The sequence below is a fragment of the Hypanus sabinus genome, chromosome 30, assembly GCF_030144855.1.
Source record: "Hypanus sabinus isolate sHypSab1 chromosome 30, sHypSab1.hap1, whole genome shotgun sequence".
Classification (NCBI taxonomy): domain Eukaryota; kingdom Metazoa; phylum Chordata; class Chondrichthyes; order Myliobatiformes; family Dasyatidae; genus Hypanus; species Hypanus sabinus.
Window position 1 is genome coordinate 20,693,330 of NC_082735.1, and position 16,011 is coordinate 20,709,340.

The following is a 16,011-nucleotide window of genomic DNA, read 5'->3' on the forward strand; positions in this document are numbered from 1 at the left end:
TCATGCAAAACCCAGAAATAATGTATGTTTTAAAAGTGAGGTACTGTTCACGGGTTCAATGTTCATTTACGAATCGGATGGCAGAGGAGAACAAGCTGTTCCTGAATCACTCAGTGTGTGCCTTTAGGGCTCTGTACCACCTACCTGACGGCAACAAAGAGAAACGGCATGCCCTAGGTATTGGGGGCTGGGAGTACTTAATAATGGACACTGCCTTTTAGAGACACTGCTCCTTGAAGATATCCTAGGTACTTTGTAGGATAGTGCCCAAGATGGAGCTGACTAAATTTATGAACCTCTGCAGACCCTTTTGGTCCTATACAGCAGCCACCCCCTCCCCTGTACCAAACAGTGATGCAGCTTGTCAGAATGCTCTCCACAGTATATCTGTAGAAGTTTTTGAGTGTTTTTGTTGACATATCAAATGTCTTCAAACTCCTAATGAAATATAGTCACTGACTTGCCTTCTTTATGGCTACATCAATATGTTGGGAGATCTTGACACCCAGGAACTTGAAATTACTCTCTCTCTCCACTTCTCATTCATCTATGAGGATTGGTATGTGTTCCTTCATCTTACCCTTCCTCTTTAGTCAGCTCTTTTGTCTTACTGACGTTGAGTGCGATGCTCTTGCTGCGACCCCACTCTACTAGTTCGTAAATCTCACTCCTGTAAATCTCTTCTCCATCTGAGATTCTACCAACAATGTTGAATCATCAGCAAAATTAATGGATGTTATTTGAGCTATACCTAAGTGCACAGTCATGGATATAGAGATAGTAGAGCAGTGGGCTAACCACACACCCCTGAGGTGCACCAGTGTTGATCGTTAGTGAGGAGGAGTTATTATCACCAATCCGCACAGATAGTGGTCTTCTGGTTAGTAAGTCGAGGATCCAATTGAGGTATAGAGGCCCAGGTTCTGCAACTTATCAAACAGGATTGTGGGAATGATGGTGTTAATGCTGAGCTATAGTTGATGAACAGCGCCTTGACATAGGTCTTTGTATTGCCCAGGAGTTCTTTAAATGAAGAGTCCTTGAAAGTGAGTCAATTGGTTGTAGGAACATTTCAGTAAAGGGGCAAGTGAAGTTATCACCTTTGTTTCAAGAGTCTAATGGTTGAGGGGCAGTGACTGTCACATAAAATTAACAAAAAAACATTTTAGTCTTCAATATGAGATCTTCTTTAAGCTGCCCCAAAAAATTGGTGCTCAAAGTTTAATAGTTTGGTTTCCAGTATTCATAATCATCAAAGTTAAAATAAGTCTTTTCTGAAGATGTTAAAATACCCAGACTGGGGAATAAACACCAATATGTTGTTTTACTAAGGTAAATAGAAAATCAGATGTCAAATATCATTATTAAAGCATTGTTACTCAAAATGCACTTGACAAAGATCTAATTTGTAATCTTGAAGCATAAGTTTTGGTTTAAATTTTAGTTTCAAGGATTATTTTATTTTATTATTAATGTAACAGTTTATGTGCTGTTTCCATGAATCATGAATCATTGTGGCATTTACCACTGTGACATCAGAGCCACTGCAGAATACAGTATGTGTACCACAGAATACAATTTATGAGGTTGCAGTAAAACTTCCATCAGTTAATACCAATTGGCTTTTAATTTCTGCATTTTTAATAAGGAGTTTGATAATGCAAGAGGAAGATTTGTTCCATGTATTATCTGTAATAAAATGACAAACCCATTTTAAAATAATAGGTTCACAGCTTGCAGTCAGGACTAAATTATGCCAGTGATCTACTCTTTGCAATGTTTAATAATATTTTATTTCTTTTTCATAGATTTTTGATGGCAAGGATAGCTCCTCCCGGGTACTTGGTATTTTCACAGGGTCAGAGATGCTTGGAATCATTTTGAACAGTACATCAAGCAGCCTGTGGCTTGAGTTCATCACAAATGCGGAGAATACAAGCAAAGGATTTGAGCTCCTCTTTTCAAGTAAGTGTCTGATTACGATAGATCATAAAGTACATTAGATTACTCCAGTGTACTAAAGTGAATTTCAGGATACTTTGTCTGTTTCACTCTGATAATGGTATGCTCACATTTCTCAAATGCTGTTGGTTCTCCGATGCAACACACCAAATCTTCAGGGTTTTCTTCTTCTGCTGATTTTCAAGATGAAGATTATTGCTGTTAACACATGTTTCCTTACACTTTCCAATCACATAATATGTGTGGAGTGAGGGCATTTTTGTTGCACTTCAACAGAATCCTCCACATATTTCTAATACGCATGTCAACATTAATAGAAATGTATTATGGAACATGAGGGGTGCTTATAAAGTTAATATAAGGTGGCTGCTGCATGTTGTTCCCACGTGACTGAGCAGAGACTTGATCCAGTATCGTAGAGGCCACAGGTGACTGGAAACAGGATTCGTTCTCAGGCACAATCTGATCGCACCTATTACATATTCCTGATCCCACTGTCTTGATCAGTTGCTTTACCTCCATCTTTGTTCTGTTTCCATCTTCTAACCCTCAGCCGCATTTCTTCCTAACCCCCATGACTTGCTCATCCACTCTTTACACAAAGTCCTTCTCCCATTTCCTCTCTTTTCCTCTCCATTGTCTGCAGTCCTTCTGAAGTCCACCCCAATCTGCCGCTACTCATTCAAATCCAAGCCACTTCCATCTCTGGTCCCAGTCACAGCAGCAGCAAGACTTTCAGTCAGGTGAGCAAAAATGTCCACTTCTCTCAATCTGAAGATCAGACAATTTCATAACCATGCTACCACTGAACCTTTTGTTCCAGGGTCTTCAAATTTGCCACAATCCTGGTTGCTTAACCGTTAACTTGCTGCTGCTCTGCTGAGACCAACACCACAATGAGAAAATTTGTGGTACATCACACCAAAGAACAAGAAAGAAAAGGGCTCTACAATTGGTTGTCATGCCTTTAGCTACATTGAGTAACAGTAAAGTGATGGAAGAAGGTAGAAGTACTCACAAATACCTTGCCCATCCAGATTCCACAATGCTTAATTGACTCATGACCTTTCCTAACCAACGGTTTGCACTCAGACATGAGTCAAATTTTATAGGAAAGCAACAGTGAATGCCTTTATCATCAAAGCAACAGCTGCCAGAGTGGGATTCACTGATATCTTTGTTAAATTGAAGACAATGAAGATAGGAAGGAAATCTCTTCACTAAACACGCATTGCAAGTTAGATCGGTGGTCTGCACTTGTCCAGATTAAACATTCAAGATATTTGACAAAATATAGGAGAGCACAGTTCATTGATTGCACCTCATTCACCAGTTCAAACCTCCATGCCGCTACTTCAAATGTACGATGGTGATTGTGATGTCATCAAGGATCCCTTGGCACCATATCTCAAGCAAGATCGGAAGCCCCCAAGAAGGGCAATGGCAGCTGATGAATAGCAACACAGTCATTCGCAAGTTTCCCCCAATGTAGTGTTTGCCAAATGGCTAAGATAGACTTCCATATTGGTTATTCAAATCACTTAATTTTCTTTAACTCCCTTTCTTTTTGGATGCTTGGATTCCCAGTGTTAAGTAAAAATTAGCTCAACTAGACTCCCATCATTAAATACTTTGCATATTGTGTAAAATTGATTTAAAATTGTGAGGAATACACCAAAATATGAAATATGTATTGGTAAGGTCAATACCTTCTGCTGCTGAAGGACTCGATGTTATTTAAGCTTGTGAGATCCTACTGTCCATGTCAGGACAATATTAAACACCTACTGGAAATGAGAACCTCGGGAGAAAACAAGGCTCTGTCCATTTTGCAAGCAGCTTTGTGGTCTGTAGTTTCTTGAACTCTATACATCTGAATACGGAATCTAGTTTAGCAAAGCTAATTCATAGTCCAGTGAAGAATTTCAAAAGAATCAGAACCGGATTCAGGTTTTATATCATTGGCATATGGCATGAAATGTGTTATTTTGCGGCAGCAGTACATTGTAATATGTAAAAATAAAAACACTATAAATTTCAATAAGATAAATATATAAAATTAAGTAGAGCAAAATGAGAACAAATTAAATAGTGATATTGTAGCGATGTGCTACACACAGCGCTGAAATAATGACACGCAGTCGGTAAGTCATTTCGAGATTAGTTTATTCAAACTTCGCGGCGCTGGCATTTAATCCCTAGCGCCCACCCTCTCCGGGCAGAAATAACGTCAGAGGTGCATTACCAAAGTCACCCCAGCACACTGGCTATTTGTCAGCCGGTTCATCTGCGCAGAAAGTGGGTCGCCACATTATATTGCTTATGGGTTCATTGTCCATTCAGAAATCTGATGATGGAAGGGGGAAAGATGGTTCTGAAATGTTAAGTGTGAATCATCAAGATCCTGTACCTCCTCTTTGATGGTAGCAATGAGAAAATGGTATGCTCTGGTTGATGGGAGTCCTTAATAATGGATGCCTCCTTTTTGAGGCATTGCCTTTTGGAGGTGTCGCTGATGCTGAGCAGACTAGTGCCCATGGTGGAGCTGGCTGAGTTTACAACTTTCTGTAGCTGTTTCTAATCGTGTGCAGTGGCGCCTTCATACCAGGCAGTGATGCAACTGGTTAGGATGCTCTCCGCGGTACCTCTGTAGAAATTAATGAGTCTTTTGGTGACGTACCAAGTCTCCTCTAACTCCGAATGAAATTTAGCAACTGTTATGCCTTCTTTGTAATTGCATCAATGTGTTGGACCTAGGATAAATCTTCAGAGATGCTGACCCCAGCAACCTGAAGCTGCACCCTCTTTCCACTGCAGATCCCTCGATGAGGATTGATATGTGTTCTATCAACTTCCTCTTCCAGAAGTCCATACTGAATTTCAATATATACAAGCTTTCAATATATTTATATATAAAGTGCACAATCTCTTCTGGGTCCTGTGAAACTCTAATTGAACACATTGGGTGATGTTAAACAGGTGATTTTTAGGATTATTTTTATGCACTCCTTTTGATGCCCAGTGCACTTTTACTTCACATGTTACATAGTTCTGCAGTAAATTTCCCAGTGAACCAAATAGTTCTAGAGGGAGTGTAGGAAACAGAACTCAGAGTTTAAAGAGAATGTGAGAATGTGGTCCATTTGAATTTAAAAGGAGTGTGAGAAAATGGTGTATGTGAACTAGATGCTGAAGAATGAGTTTTTCAAACTATTGGTTAGCAGGTTTACTGTGTTTTATTTGTAACCATGTTACAAATGTAACATGTAACCATGTTCCTATCAGTTCTTATGGAAGTACTTCTTTGAAACCCTTGAAATTTAATCCTTCCTTTTAAGATTTGGTGTCAAATTTTATTTGATGATAGACCAGTGAAGTGCCTTGCAATGTTTTGCTTCAGTACAGATTTGGTATAAGTTCAAGTAGTTGTTGGTAGAAATAACACAAGATGACTTATAATGGAATGGGTTTGATCTGGCTCAACTTTTCTCCAAACAAGCCATATTACGAAAAACTATTCACCAACAGCAGTTTTGATTCATTAACTGATGCTCAATTGACATTCTGACCCTACCTCTCTGTAATTATGACTGTTGTGCAAATGAGAGGATTAAACTAGACGTGGGTGCTTCTTGGAGACCAACGTCAAAGCTCTTGATTGTGGGGAAACTGGCTTCAATGAACACTTGACATTCTGATTGGAACAACATGTTATTGATACCAGCAACAAGAGTATTTTAAGAAAGCTACAAGTTCCTTCCAGTGGCACTTCATTCACATTAGCAGTCAATTCCCAGTTAGTTGTTGTGTAACCAGAAAACCTACATATTCGTTGACATGTTTTGATATTAGAAGTTGAGATATAATCAATAGATGTTATTGTAGTCATATTACAAACTTTGCATTTTTCGTTGCTCTTGATATTTTTTAATTATTTATTTTCAGTGGTCACCTTATTTTGTACAACTATACACTTGCTCACTAAGGCAAATATCTAATCAGCCAATCATGTGGCAACAACTCAATGCGTAAAAGCATGCAGACATGGTCAGGAGTTTAATTTGTTGTTCAGACCAAACATCAGAATGTGGAAGAAATGTAATCTAAACGACTTAATGATTGTTGGTGCCAGTCGGAGTGGTTTAAATACCTCAAGAGCTGCTGATCTCCTGGGATTCTCTCACACATCTGTCCCTAGAGTTAACAGGGAATGGTGTTAAAAAAAAAATCAGTTCTGTGAGCAAAAGTACCTTGTTAATGAGAGTGATCAGAGGAAAATGGACAGTCTGATTCAAGTTAACAGGAAGGTGACAGTAACTTAAATATCCATGAGTTACAACAATAGTACCCAATAAAGTCACCACTGAGTTTATGCTGTGCAGGACACCAGGTATTATAGCTAATGCAGTAGCTAGAAGCATCATGTTGCTTAAACAATTCTACGAAACTGGCTGATCATTTTGTGGAGCACTTGCACTTAATTTACAGGAATGGTCCTGAACTTCCAGTTGCCTGCCACTTTAATTCCCCATTGCACTCCACTCTCCGTTCACAGTCTCCAGCACCGTTTCTACATGGCCTAATATATGCCTGAGGAACAACATCTTATCTTTCATCCTGGCATGTGGCAGCCTGCAGAATTCAATAATGTATTTCCCAACTTTAGATAGCTTGCTGTCTCTTTCTCTTTGTATCAGCCCTGGCCATGTTTGCTCGTTCTGAATCTCTTACTTACGTTTTAATTTGTGCAGTCTGACCTGCAAGCCATATCCCAAGAGACCACATGATGTTACTCAAACTTTAGAACGTCAGCAGCACACCACACAGACAAAAGAGCTTCATGCTCCCTTCACTCTAGCTCAGAAATACCTCATCTTCTCATTTTTCAGAAGTTTTTCTCAACCTTTAAATTCTGATGAAGCATATTTGACTTAGAAGATTAATTGTTTCTCTTTCCGCAGTACCACTGAGCTTTTATCCAGAATTTTCAGTTTTTATTTATGATGTTTAATCCATTTTCCCTGTTTCTTCCAGAATATTATATAATGCATATACATGTGAAATTATATATTATATAATAGCATTCATTATTAAGGACCTCCAGCACCCAGGGCATGCCCTTTTCTCACTGCTACCATCAGGTATGATGTACTGAAGCCTGAAGTCTGAAGGCATAAACTCAGTGATTCAGGAACAGCTTCTTCCCCTCTGCCATCCGATTCCTAAATGGCCATTGAACCTGTGAATACTACCTCACTTTTTAAACATATATCATTTCTGATTTTTGCATGATTTTTAATCTATTCACTATACATTAATATACTGTAATTTGATTATTTTTGTTGTTCTTCTTCTATATTATGTTTTGCACTGAACTGCTGCTGCAAAGGTAACAAATTTCACGACACGTGCCGGTGATAATAAACCTGATTCATGTTTCTGATTCTGACATACAGTGGCATGCAAAAGTTTGGGCATCCTGGTCAAAATTTCTGTTACTGTGAATAGTTAAGTGAGTAGAAGGTGAACTGATCTCCAAAAGTCATAAAGTTAAAGATGAAACAGTCTTTTCAACATTTTAAGCAAGATCAGTGTTTTTTTTTGTTTTGTACAATTTTAGAGTGAAAGAAAAGAAAGGAGCACCATGCAAAAGTTTGGGCACCCCAAGAGATTTGAGCTCTCAGATAACTTTTACCAAGGTCTCAGACCTTAATTAGCTTTTTAGGGCTATGGCTTGTGGACAATCATCATTAGGAAAGGCCTGGTGATGCAAATTTCAAAGCTTTATAAATACCCTGACTCCTCAAACCTTCTCCCAACAATCAGCAGCCATGGGCTCCTCTAAGCTGCTGCCTATCACTCTGAAAATTAAAATAAATGATGCCCACAAAGCAGGGGAAGGCTATGAGAAGATAGCAAAGCATTTTCAGGTAGCCGTTTCCTCAGTTTGTAATGTAATTAAGAAATGGCAGTTAACAGGAATGGTGGAGGTCAGGTTGAGATCTGGAAGACCAAGAAAATTTTCCGGGAGAACCGCTCATAGGGTTGCTAGAAAGGCAAATCAAAATCCCAGTTTGAGTGCAAAAGACCTTCAGGAAGATTTAACAGACTCTGGAGTGGTGGTGCACTGTTCTACTTCCATGACCTTCATGAAGGAGTCATCAGAAGAAAACCTTTCCTGCGTCCTCACCACAAAATTTAGCATCAGAAGTTTGCCAAGGAACATCTGAACAAGCCTGATGCATTTTGAAAACAATTCCTGTGGACTGATGAAATTAAAATAGAACTTTTTGGCCACAATGAGCAAGGGTATGTTTGGAGAAAAAAGGTGCAGAATTTCATGAAAAGAACACATCTCCAACTGTTAAACACGGGGTTGGATTGATCATGTTTTGGGCTTGTGTTGCAGCCAGTGGCATGGGGAACATTTCACTGGTAGAGGGAAGAATGAATTCAATTAAATATCAGCAAATTCTGGAAGCAAACATCACACTGTCTGTAAAAAAGCTGAAGATGAAAAGAGATATCGATCTACAACAGGATAATGATCCTAAACACACTTCAAAATCCACAATGGACTACCTCAAGAGGTGCAAGCTGAAGGTTTTGCCATGGCCCTCACAGTCCCACGACCTAAAGCATCATCGAAAATCTTTGGATCTCAAAAGAGCAGTGCATGCAAGACGGCCCAAGAATCTCACAGAACTAGAAGCCTTTTGCAAGGAATAATGGATGAAAATCCCCCAAACAAGAATTGAAAGACTCTTAGCTGGCTACAGAAAGCATTTATAAGCTGTGATACTTGCCAAAGAGGGTGTTACTAAGTACTGACCATACAGGGTGCCCAAACTGTTGCTTCAGGCCCTTTTCCTTTTTTGTTATTTTGAAACTGTATAAGATGGAAATAAAGTAATCTTGATTAAAATCTTAAAGAAATGTGTCATCTTTAACTTTATGCCTTTTTGAAATCAGGCCATCTTTTACTTACTTAGCTATTCACAGTAACAGAATTTTTGACCAGGGGTGTCCAAACTTTTGCATGCCACTGTATGGATATTGAAAAACATCTCCTAATTATTTGTTGTACTACATTATATAGCAAACTCAGTTTCTTTTGATCACCCTGAAAATAAACAATTTATGTATCCACTTATTTTAAAAAATGAATAATTTAAGCAAAAGCTGAATAATTAGGTTTTTTAACTAATGGTGTGTTTTTAATTCAATGCCTTTGGATCTTCTTTGGCAGGCTTTGAACTGATAAAGTGTGAAGATCCAGGTACTCCACAGTACGGTCATCGGTATAAGAATGAAGAGCATTTTGCAGGGACGACTGTTGTTTTTCGTTGTGATCAAGGATACACTTTGCGTGGGATGCCAGTTCTTACCTGTTTAACTGGTGATCGTAGAGCCTGGGATAACCCATTGCCTTCCTGCGTAGGTAGGAAATCAGATATTCACAATACATTTGCTAAAAATAAGAAATGTTTCAAAATATTGCTTGATTCTTTTGCTTTTCCCTTCACCAACCTGGTATTTTATCACCTTGCAAGTAGCAAATTCTATTTGGACAATCAAACATGTTTTTTAAAATACCAGTATATTGGCCTAAATGTAATTACCTTTTGCCAGCAGATTCACTGAGACTGCACAATAACATTTTGCCAGAAAAAATACAAAGCAATAGGGATACCCGCAAGTGTAAGGGCAATAGGAAAAAAAATGCAGGAGGAACTCAGCAGGTCAGGCAGCATCTATGGAAAGGAATATTCCTTTCTGTCTATTTTTCTCCATAGATGCCACCTGACTTTCTGAGTTCCTCCAGCATTTTGTACATGCAACTCTGGATTTCCAGCATCAGCATAATCTCTTTTTACGAAATACAGTATAACGGCAGCAGTTAATGTGATTGAACTTGGAATTCATTGCCTCACTCAACATCAAGTTAGCTAAATGACTAGAAACATTAAATGAAATGCTATCAAGTTCTATCAAATTGTGATACTACTACAGGCTTTTCAACGAATTGAATCCTTGCCAACTAGAAGACCAACTTTATCAGTTCATGCTCCAGATTCTCTCCAGAGGCCTGGGGAAGACTGTTCTTAACCATCAATGCAATTCCCATTTGCAGATGATTATTTCTTTTTCTATTATTCCCCTGGAAGTGATAACTTTACTGAAGAAAGGCAGTGCTAATTATGGGCCTATGAGTCTGATGTCAGAGTTACAGAGGTTTAAAGAAAATTTCTGAGGAAACGGCCTGATCTGCAGTCAGAAGAGCAGGGATTAATCAAAGGCAGCTGGTCTGGTATCATGAGAGATATATCCTGACTGACCAAGTTTAAATCGTCAAAAGCCTGTAGCACAGTTATTAGCACAACGCTTTACAGTACCAGTGACATGGGTCACTGCTTGTAGGGAGTTTGTACATTCTCCCCATGAACGTGTGTGTTTCCTGCAGGAGCTCCAGTTTCCTCCCACAGTCCAAAGACATACCAGTTGGTAGGTTAATTGGTTATTGTCAATTGTCCCGTGACTTGTCTGTAGACCTACCCAGGATTGCATAAAGTACATAGAACAGTACAAGCATTACAATAAATAATAAAGAAGACAACAGGCACAGCAGAGGGCAGTAGGTTGGTAGTCCGATGGCTTGGGGGAAAATCTGTTCCATAAATAATCAGCTGAATGGCAGCGTCCGGGATTCCAGCCGTTACTGTACTCCCACCGAGTATTTTGTTGCCACAGATGTAGTCCAATTTAATGTCCATTGGAGAGCAGAATGGACGGGAGAGGCGTCCGGCTAGGGCTTGCATTTTTCTTGGCATGGACCCCTGCCCGCCCGCCTCACTGCTTCTGCTTCCTCGCACACCTCTTACGACGTCCCTACCTCCGACTGCTGGCATCACGCAACTCCGAGGACTGCAGGCCTGATTCCCTCAGCAAGCAGACATTGAAGGGCGGAATGGACGGGAGAGCCAGCTGGTTGGGGCTTGCTTTTTCCCTGGCACGGACTCCTGCCCGCTCGCCTCGCTTCCGCTTCCTCGCACACTGCTTATGATGTCCTCAACTCCGGCCACCGGCATCAGGCGACTCTGAGGACTGCAGGCCTGATTCCCTCAGCAAGCTAAGGTCGCACAATCTAACCAGCAGATTTTCATGAAGATTTGTTTTTGGGCGATCTCTGTATTGTAGTAGTATCTGGTGACGGTAGATAGTTGCTCTGTTATCCATTGCCCTACACCTTAACTGTGCCTTAAAATTAAATTAAAAAACTAAATTAAATTAGCACCAGATCCGAAAGGCCACTGCTGCTGTGTGCCATGCCACCTGTACTTATCCAAATTTCTCTTAAATGTTGAAATCAAACCTGTGTCCACCACTTCTGTTAACAGCTCATTCGGCACTCTCACCACCTTCTGATTTAAGAAGACCCCCCTCATATTCTGCTTAAACACTTCACCTTCCACTCTTCATCCGAGGGTGTAGGCTGGCCATTGTAAATACTGTCAAGTTGTATGGTAGAATCTGAAGAAATTTGAGGAGAATCTGGGGAGAATAAACTTGACATTAGTTATGGTAAATGGAATTAGTTTAGATTTCTAGTTGATGGTCAGCATCATCATGGTGGGCTAAATATCTACGTTGATTTGCTCCATGACTTTCAGATTGTAACTACCCTTTGCATTAAAAAGGATTGTCCAAAGTTTTACATCGCTATCCCCTGGCACTTGTACCATCCACAAATGGTATGACTTTCCCTCTGTTCTCTTGTAAATCTGTGTTCAAACTCCTTTGCTCCAAGGAGGCTTGCCCTAGTTTTTCCAGGTTGGCATAGCTGAATTCCCTTTTTCCCAAAACTGCTCTTGTAAATCTATTCTGCACCCTCTACTGGACATCTATGCCCTTCTTAAAAATTAAGTGTTCTGAAATGAACCAGTTCGAGCAGGGAGCATAATAATCAAATATGATCTGCTCTACAAAAGTGTTTCATTATTTATTTATTTATTGCATGAAACCATTCAGAGCAGCTTCAGCTTATTATTGAACTAGTCATTAACCAAGGTACCTGGTATTGTTTTAGGCCCAAATAGTTACTGAATTTCAGTATTAAAAATCTGAATTTAGTTGGCGATATCCACGGCTTAGGATGTTTTGCTCTCTTGGTTCAAATAAGTTATCTCTCCAAAGGAATTCCATCCCATATTATAAAGAGGAGACATAGTGTCCCTCTTGTTTAATTTTTTGACTACAGTCTCCTATCTTGTATAGAAAGCCTGGTTTGCAGCCTTTCAGAAATCAAAAATTTCTTTCAGAAGTTTGATGAAATGACCCAGCATTGCATAGGTGATGAGAGCTTGGTGAACAATTTGTGAAGACCGGATCTTTCTATCATTTAAGGAAATCGAGTACTTTGGAGGTTGCTAAGTTTTGATATGGAGGCTGAAATGAAGGGTCTTCCATCCTGTAAAATAGTTTCAGGTCTTCCATGCCTTCCTATTTTTTATTGAATCGGTCATTGTTCTCACCTTTTTTTGAATTTTCTGCATGAATGTGTCAACGTAATATACAGTGTGAAATTGGAATAAAGGAACAGATTACTCTCACTGGCTAATTTTTCCTTTGACTTTGCATTCCACTTCTCCCCTTAGTTTATAAACTCAAATTGTGAAAAAAATTTTGAGCCTTGTGGAATGATTAGACTGGGACTGTTTGCTTTGGAGCAAGAGAGCCTGGAAGAAGACTTAAATAAAGAATATAAATTCATGTCAGGCATGAGGCCTAGATATTGTAAATCAGAAGTACCTAAGGAGTAGAGACCAGGGGTTTAAAGTAATTGATAGAAAGGTTAGGAAGAAGTTGAGGAGAACCATGTTCACATCGAGGAAGGCTGAGAGGGATCTGAATACCACCCACATTTTAAAATGCCTTGATATTCCTTTGACCTGTGACTTGCAGAGTTATGCACAAAATGGAAAATGGGAACAGGCCGGGCATCTGGTCTTGACCAGCAAGAGCATAATTTATTAAACATACTCCTGTGTCAATGAATCCAACATTATTTCATGGCTTTCTGTATTTTAGAAACAAATAGTGCTCTCAAGCTGAGTTTGAAGACTAACTTATCATAACTATCATAAGACTAATAATGATCTATCATAATTAGAGGCTACAATACCAACATGTAAATTCTTTATAATTAGTTCATGATGGTTTTATGTCAAAAAGCAGAATTTTAAGAGGTTAGAAACTGTATTGCATAAGATCCTAAGGTCATAGATGGACAATCATCAAAAAAGATGGAGAGCATATCTTCATTTTGTGAAGTCATCTTAACATGATTTAAAAATGCAGGTTATATTTTAACAAAACATCACCCTCTGACATAAACAGACTGCCTATCAAATCAATGGAAAAGAGAAATCTTATTTGATCCAATGAATGTTAAAGTACAAGCCAGGGTAACTGCCTGGGAAATCCAATTAATTTCTTCCTTTGTAGTTTAAAAATTATAAATGTGGTGTTATTAATTTAGTCTAACATCTCTCTATAGAGCATTGTTTTACATTGACATTTCAATTTGACCAAATCAATAGAAACTGTTTTTTGTAATAGTGCCTCCTGCAGCCCCAGGTAATATCATTAATTACTAGATTTTTCTTTTGTGTGGAACATTCAAATGTTGCTTTCTTGTTTCATAAACGTCTTCAGCTGAGTGTGGAGGTCGTATCGTTGGTGAGACTTTGGGACTGATCTTATCACCTGGGTACCCAGCACCATATGATCACAATCTCCACTGCACTTGGACTGTTGAAGCAGATCCCGGCAGCATGATCAGGTAAAAGAAATACTGTTCTATCTGGTGACAAATAAATTATAATTAATAACTACTTTTTGGGTACACGATTAAGAGGTTTTGTCTGTGTTCTGCATATTTCACCTTTTAAAGCTACAATTGGGAGAAAATTAAACCATGAGCCCTCGTTTTGATGATATTAAATGAGATTTGCATGTAAATTATAATTAAACAGATGTGATTTTATTGGACATTTTTGATTAATTAAGTTGAGACCCTCGGAGAAAACTCATTTAAAAGGCATCTCTAGGAATAGCGTTGGGAATGTGTTCCTTCACTACACTTCCCTCCTGCCCATTCACACCACACAGTATTTTTTTTATAAATTTGATGTATACCTGCAATACATATTCTATCCACATCATGAATATATGTAAAATCACAAACAAGGGAATATCTGCAGATGCTGGAAATCAAAATAATACATAAGAAGTACTGGAGGAACTCAGCAGGCCAGGCAGAACCAATGGAAAAATGTGAACAGCCAATATTTTTGGGCTGAGAAATGAAGGTGTCATCAGGTCTCAGCCTGAAAGGTCAACTCTTTACCCTTTTCCGCAGACGCTGCCTGGCCATTTGAGATCCTCCAACATTTTATGTGCATTGCAATATCTGTAAAGTAGTCAGTTTCAGATTATATATTTCTAGAACTTCAAGAGGTAATAGAGGCATAGTTGAGTGGGCAGCCAGAGACATTTTTCACAGGTTGGAAATGGTTAATCCACAGGGGTTTAATTTTAAGAATCCCCACCATCTAGGACATGCTCTTTTCTCACTGCTGCCATCAGGAAGGAGGTATAGGAGCCTTACGGCCCATGTAGTAAGGTTCAGGAACAGATGTTCAAAATTCAAACATCAAAGTAAATTTATTATCAAAGTACATATCACCATATACAACCCTGAGATTCATTTCTTGTGGGCATTCGCTGTAACCACAAGAAGCACAATAGAGACCGTACCCAACAAGATGGAAGCAAACCAATGTACAAAAAGATGACAACTGTGCAAATACAGAAAGAAAAATAAAAGAAATAATATTAAGTTAATTATAAGTACATAAATAAGCAATAATTATCAAGAACGTGATATGAAGAGGCATTGAAAGCGAGTCCATAGGTTATGGGAACAGGTCAGTGTTGGGACGAGTGAAGTTATCCTGATTGGTTCAAGAGGAGATCATAATGATTGAGGGGTAATAATATTCCTGAACCTGGTAGTGAGGATCCTGAGGCTCCTATACTTTCTTCCTAATGGCAGCAGAGGGAAGTGAGCATAGCCTGGATGGTGGGGCCCTTGATAACGGATGCTGCTTTCCTGCGATAACGCTCTGTGTGCTCAATGGTGGGGTACAGGGTTCAATACCCTTTAAGCATGGGGCTCCTGAGCCATCGTGGACAATTGTACTCACTCACCTCAGTTTTGAACTGATTCCACAATCTATGGACTCGCTTTAGGATTCTACTATTATTAATTTCCTTATTTATTTATTATCTTTTTTTTTGCATTTTTCACAGATTGTCTTCTATTGCACATTGGTCATTTGTCAGTCTTTGAATGTGTGTAGTTTCTCATTGAATCTATTGTATTTTCTTGTTCCACTGTGAATGCCTGCAAGAAAATGAATCTCAGGTTAGTATTTGGTGACATATACATACTTTAATGATAAGTTTACATTGATCTTTTAAGGTGATTATATGAAAGTATTGGAGGATCTTAGAGGTAAGTTTTTTACACAAAGTAAATGCCTCTACCACCACTGCCAGGTGTGGTGCTAGAGGCATATACATTAGGATATTTCAAGTCAAGTCAAGTCACTTTTTATTGTCATTTCAACCATAACTGCTGGTACAGTACACAGTAAAAATGAGACAATGTTTTTCAGGACCATGGTGCTACATGAAACAGTACAAAAACTACACTGAACTACGTAAAAACAACATGGAAAAAAAACTACACTAGACTACAGACCTACCCAGGACTGCATAAAGTGCAGAAAACAGTGCAGGCATTGCAATAAATAATAAACAAGACACTAGGCACAGTAGAGGGTAGTAAGTTGGTGTCAGTCCATTCCCTGGGTATTGAGGAGTCTGATAGCTTGGGGGAAGAAACTGTTACATAGACTGGTCATGAGAGCACAAATGCTTCAGTGCCTTTTCCCAGACGGCAGGAGGGAAAAGAGTTTGTAT

At 39.0% G+C, this 16,011-nt stretch overlaps 1 protein-coding gene across 1 annotated transcript in view; it reads left to right on the top strand.

The window, feature by feature from the left end:
• LOC132383331 (CUB and sushi domain-containing protein 1-like) overlaps positions 1-16,011 on the top strand; it is a 474,994-nt gene that overhangs the window by 94,126 nt on the left and 364,857 nt on the right. Inside the window, exons 10-12 of the mRNA XM_059954233.1 lie at positions 1,809-1,965; positions 9,212-9,403; positions 13,678-13,804. Of these exons, the coding sequence (XP_059810216.1) occupies positions 1,809-1,965; positions 9,212-9,403; positions 13,678-13,804 (476 nt within the window). The remainder of the gene's footprint in view (positions 1-1,808; positions 1,966-9,211; positions 9,404-13,677; positions 13,805-16,011) is intronic.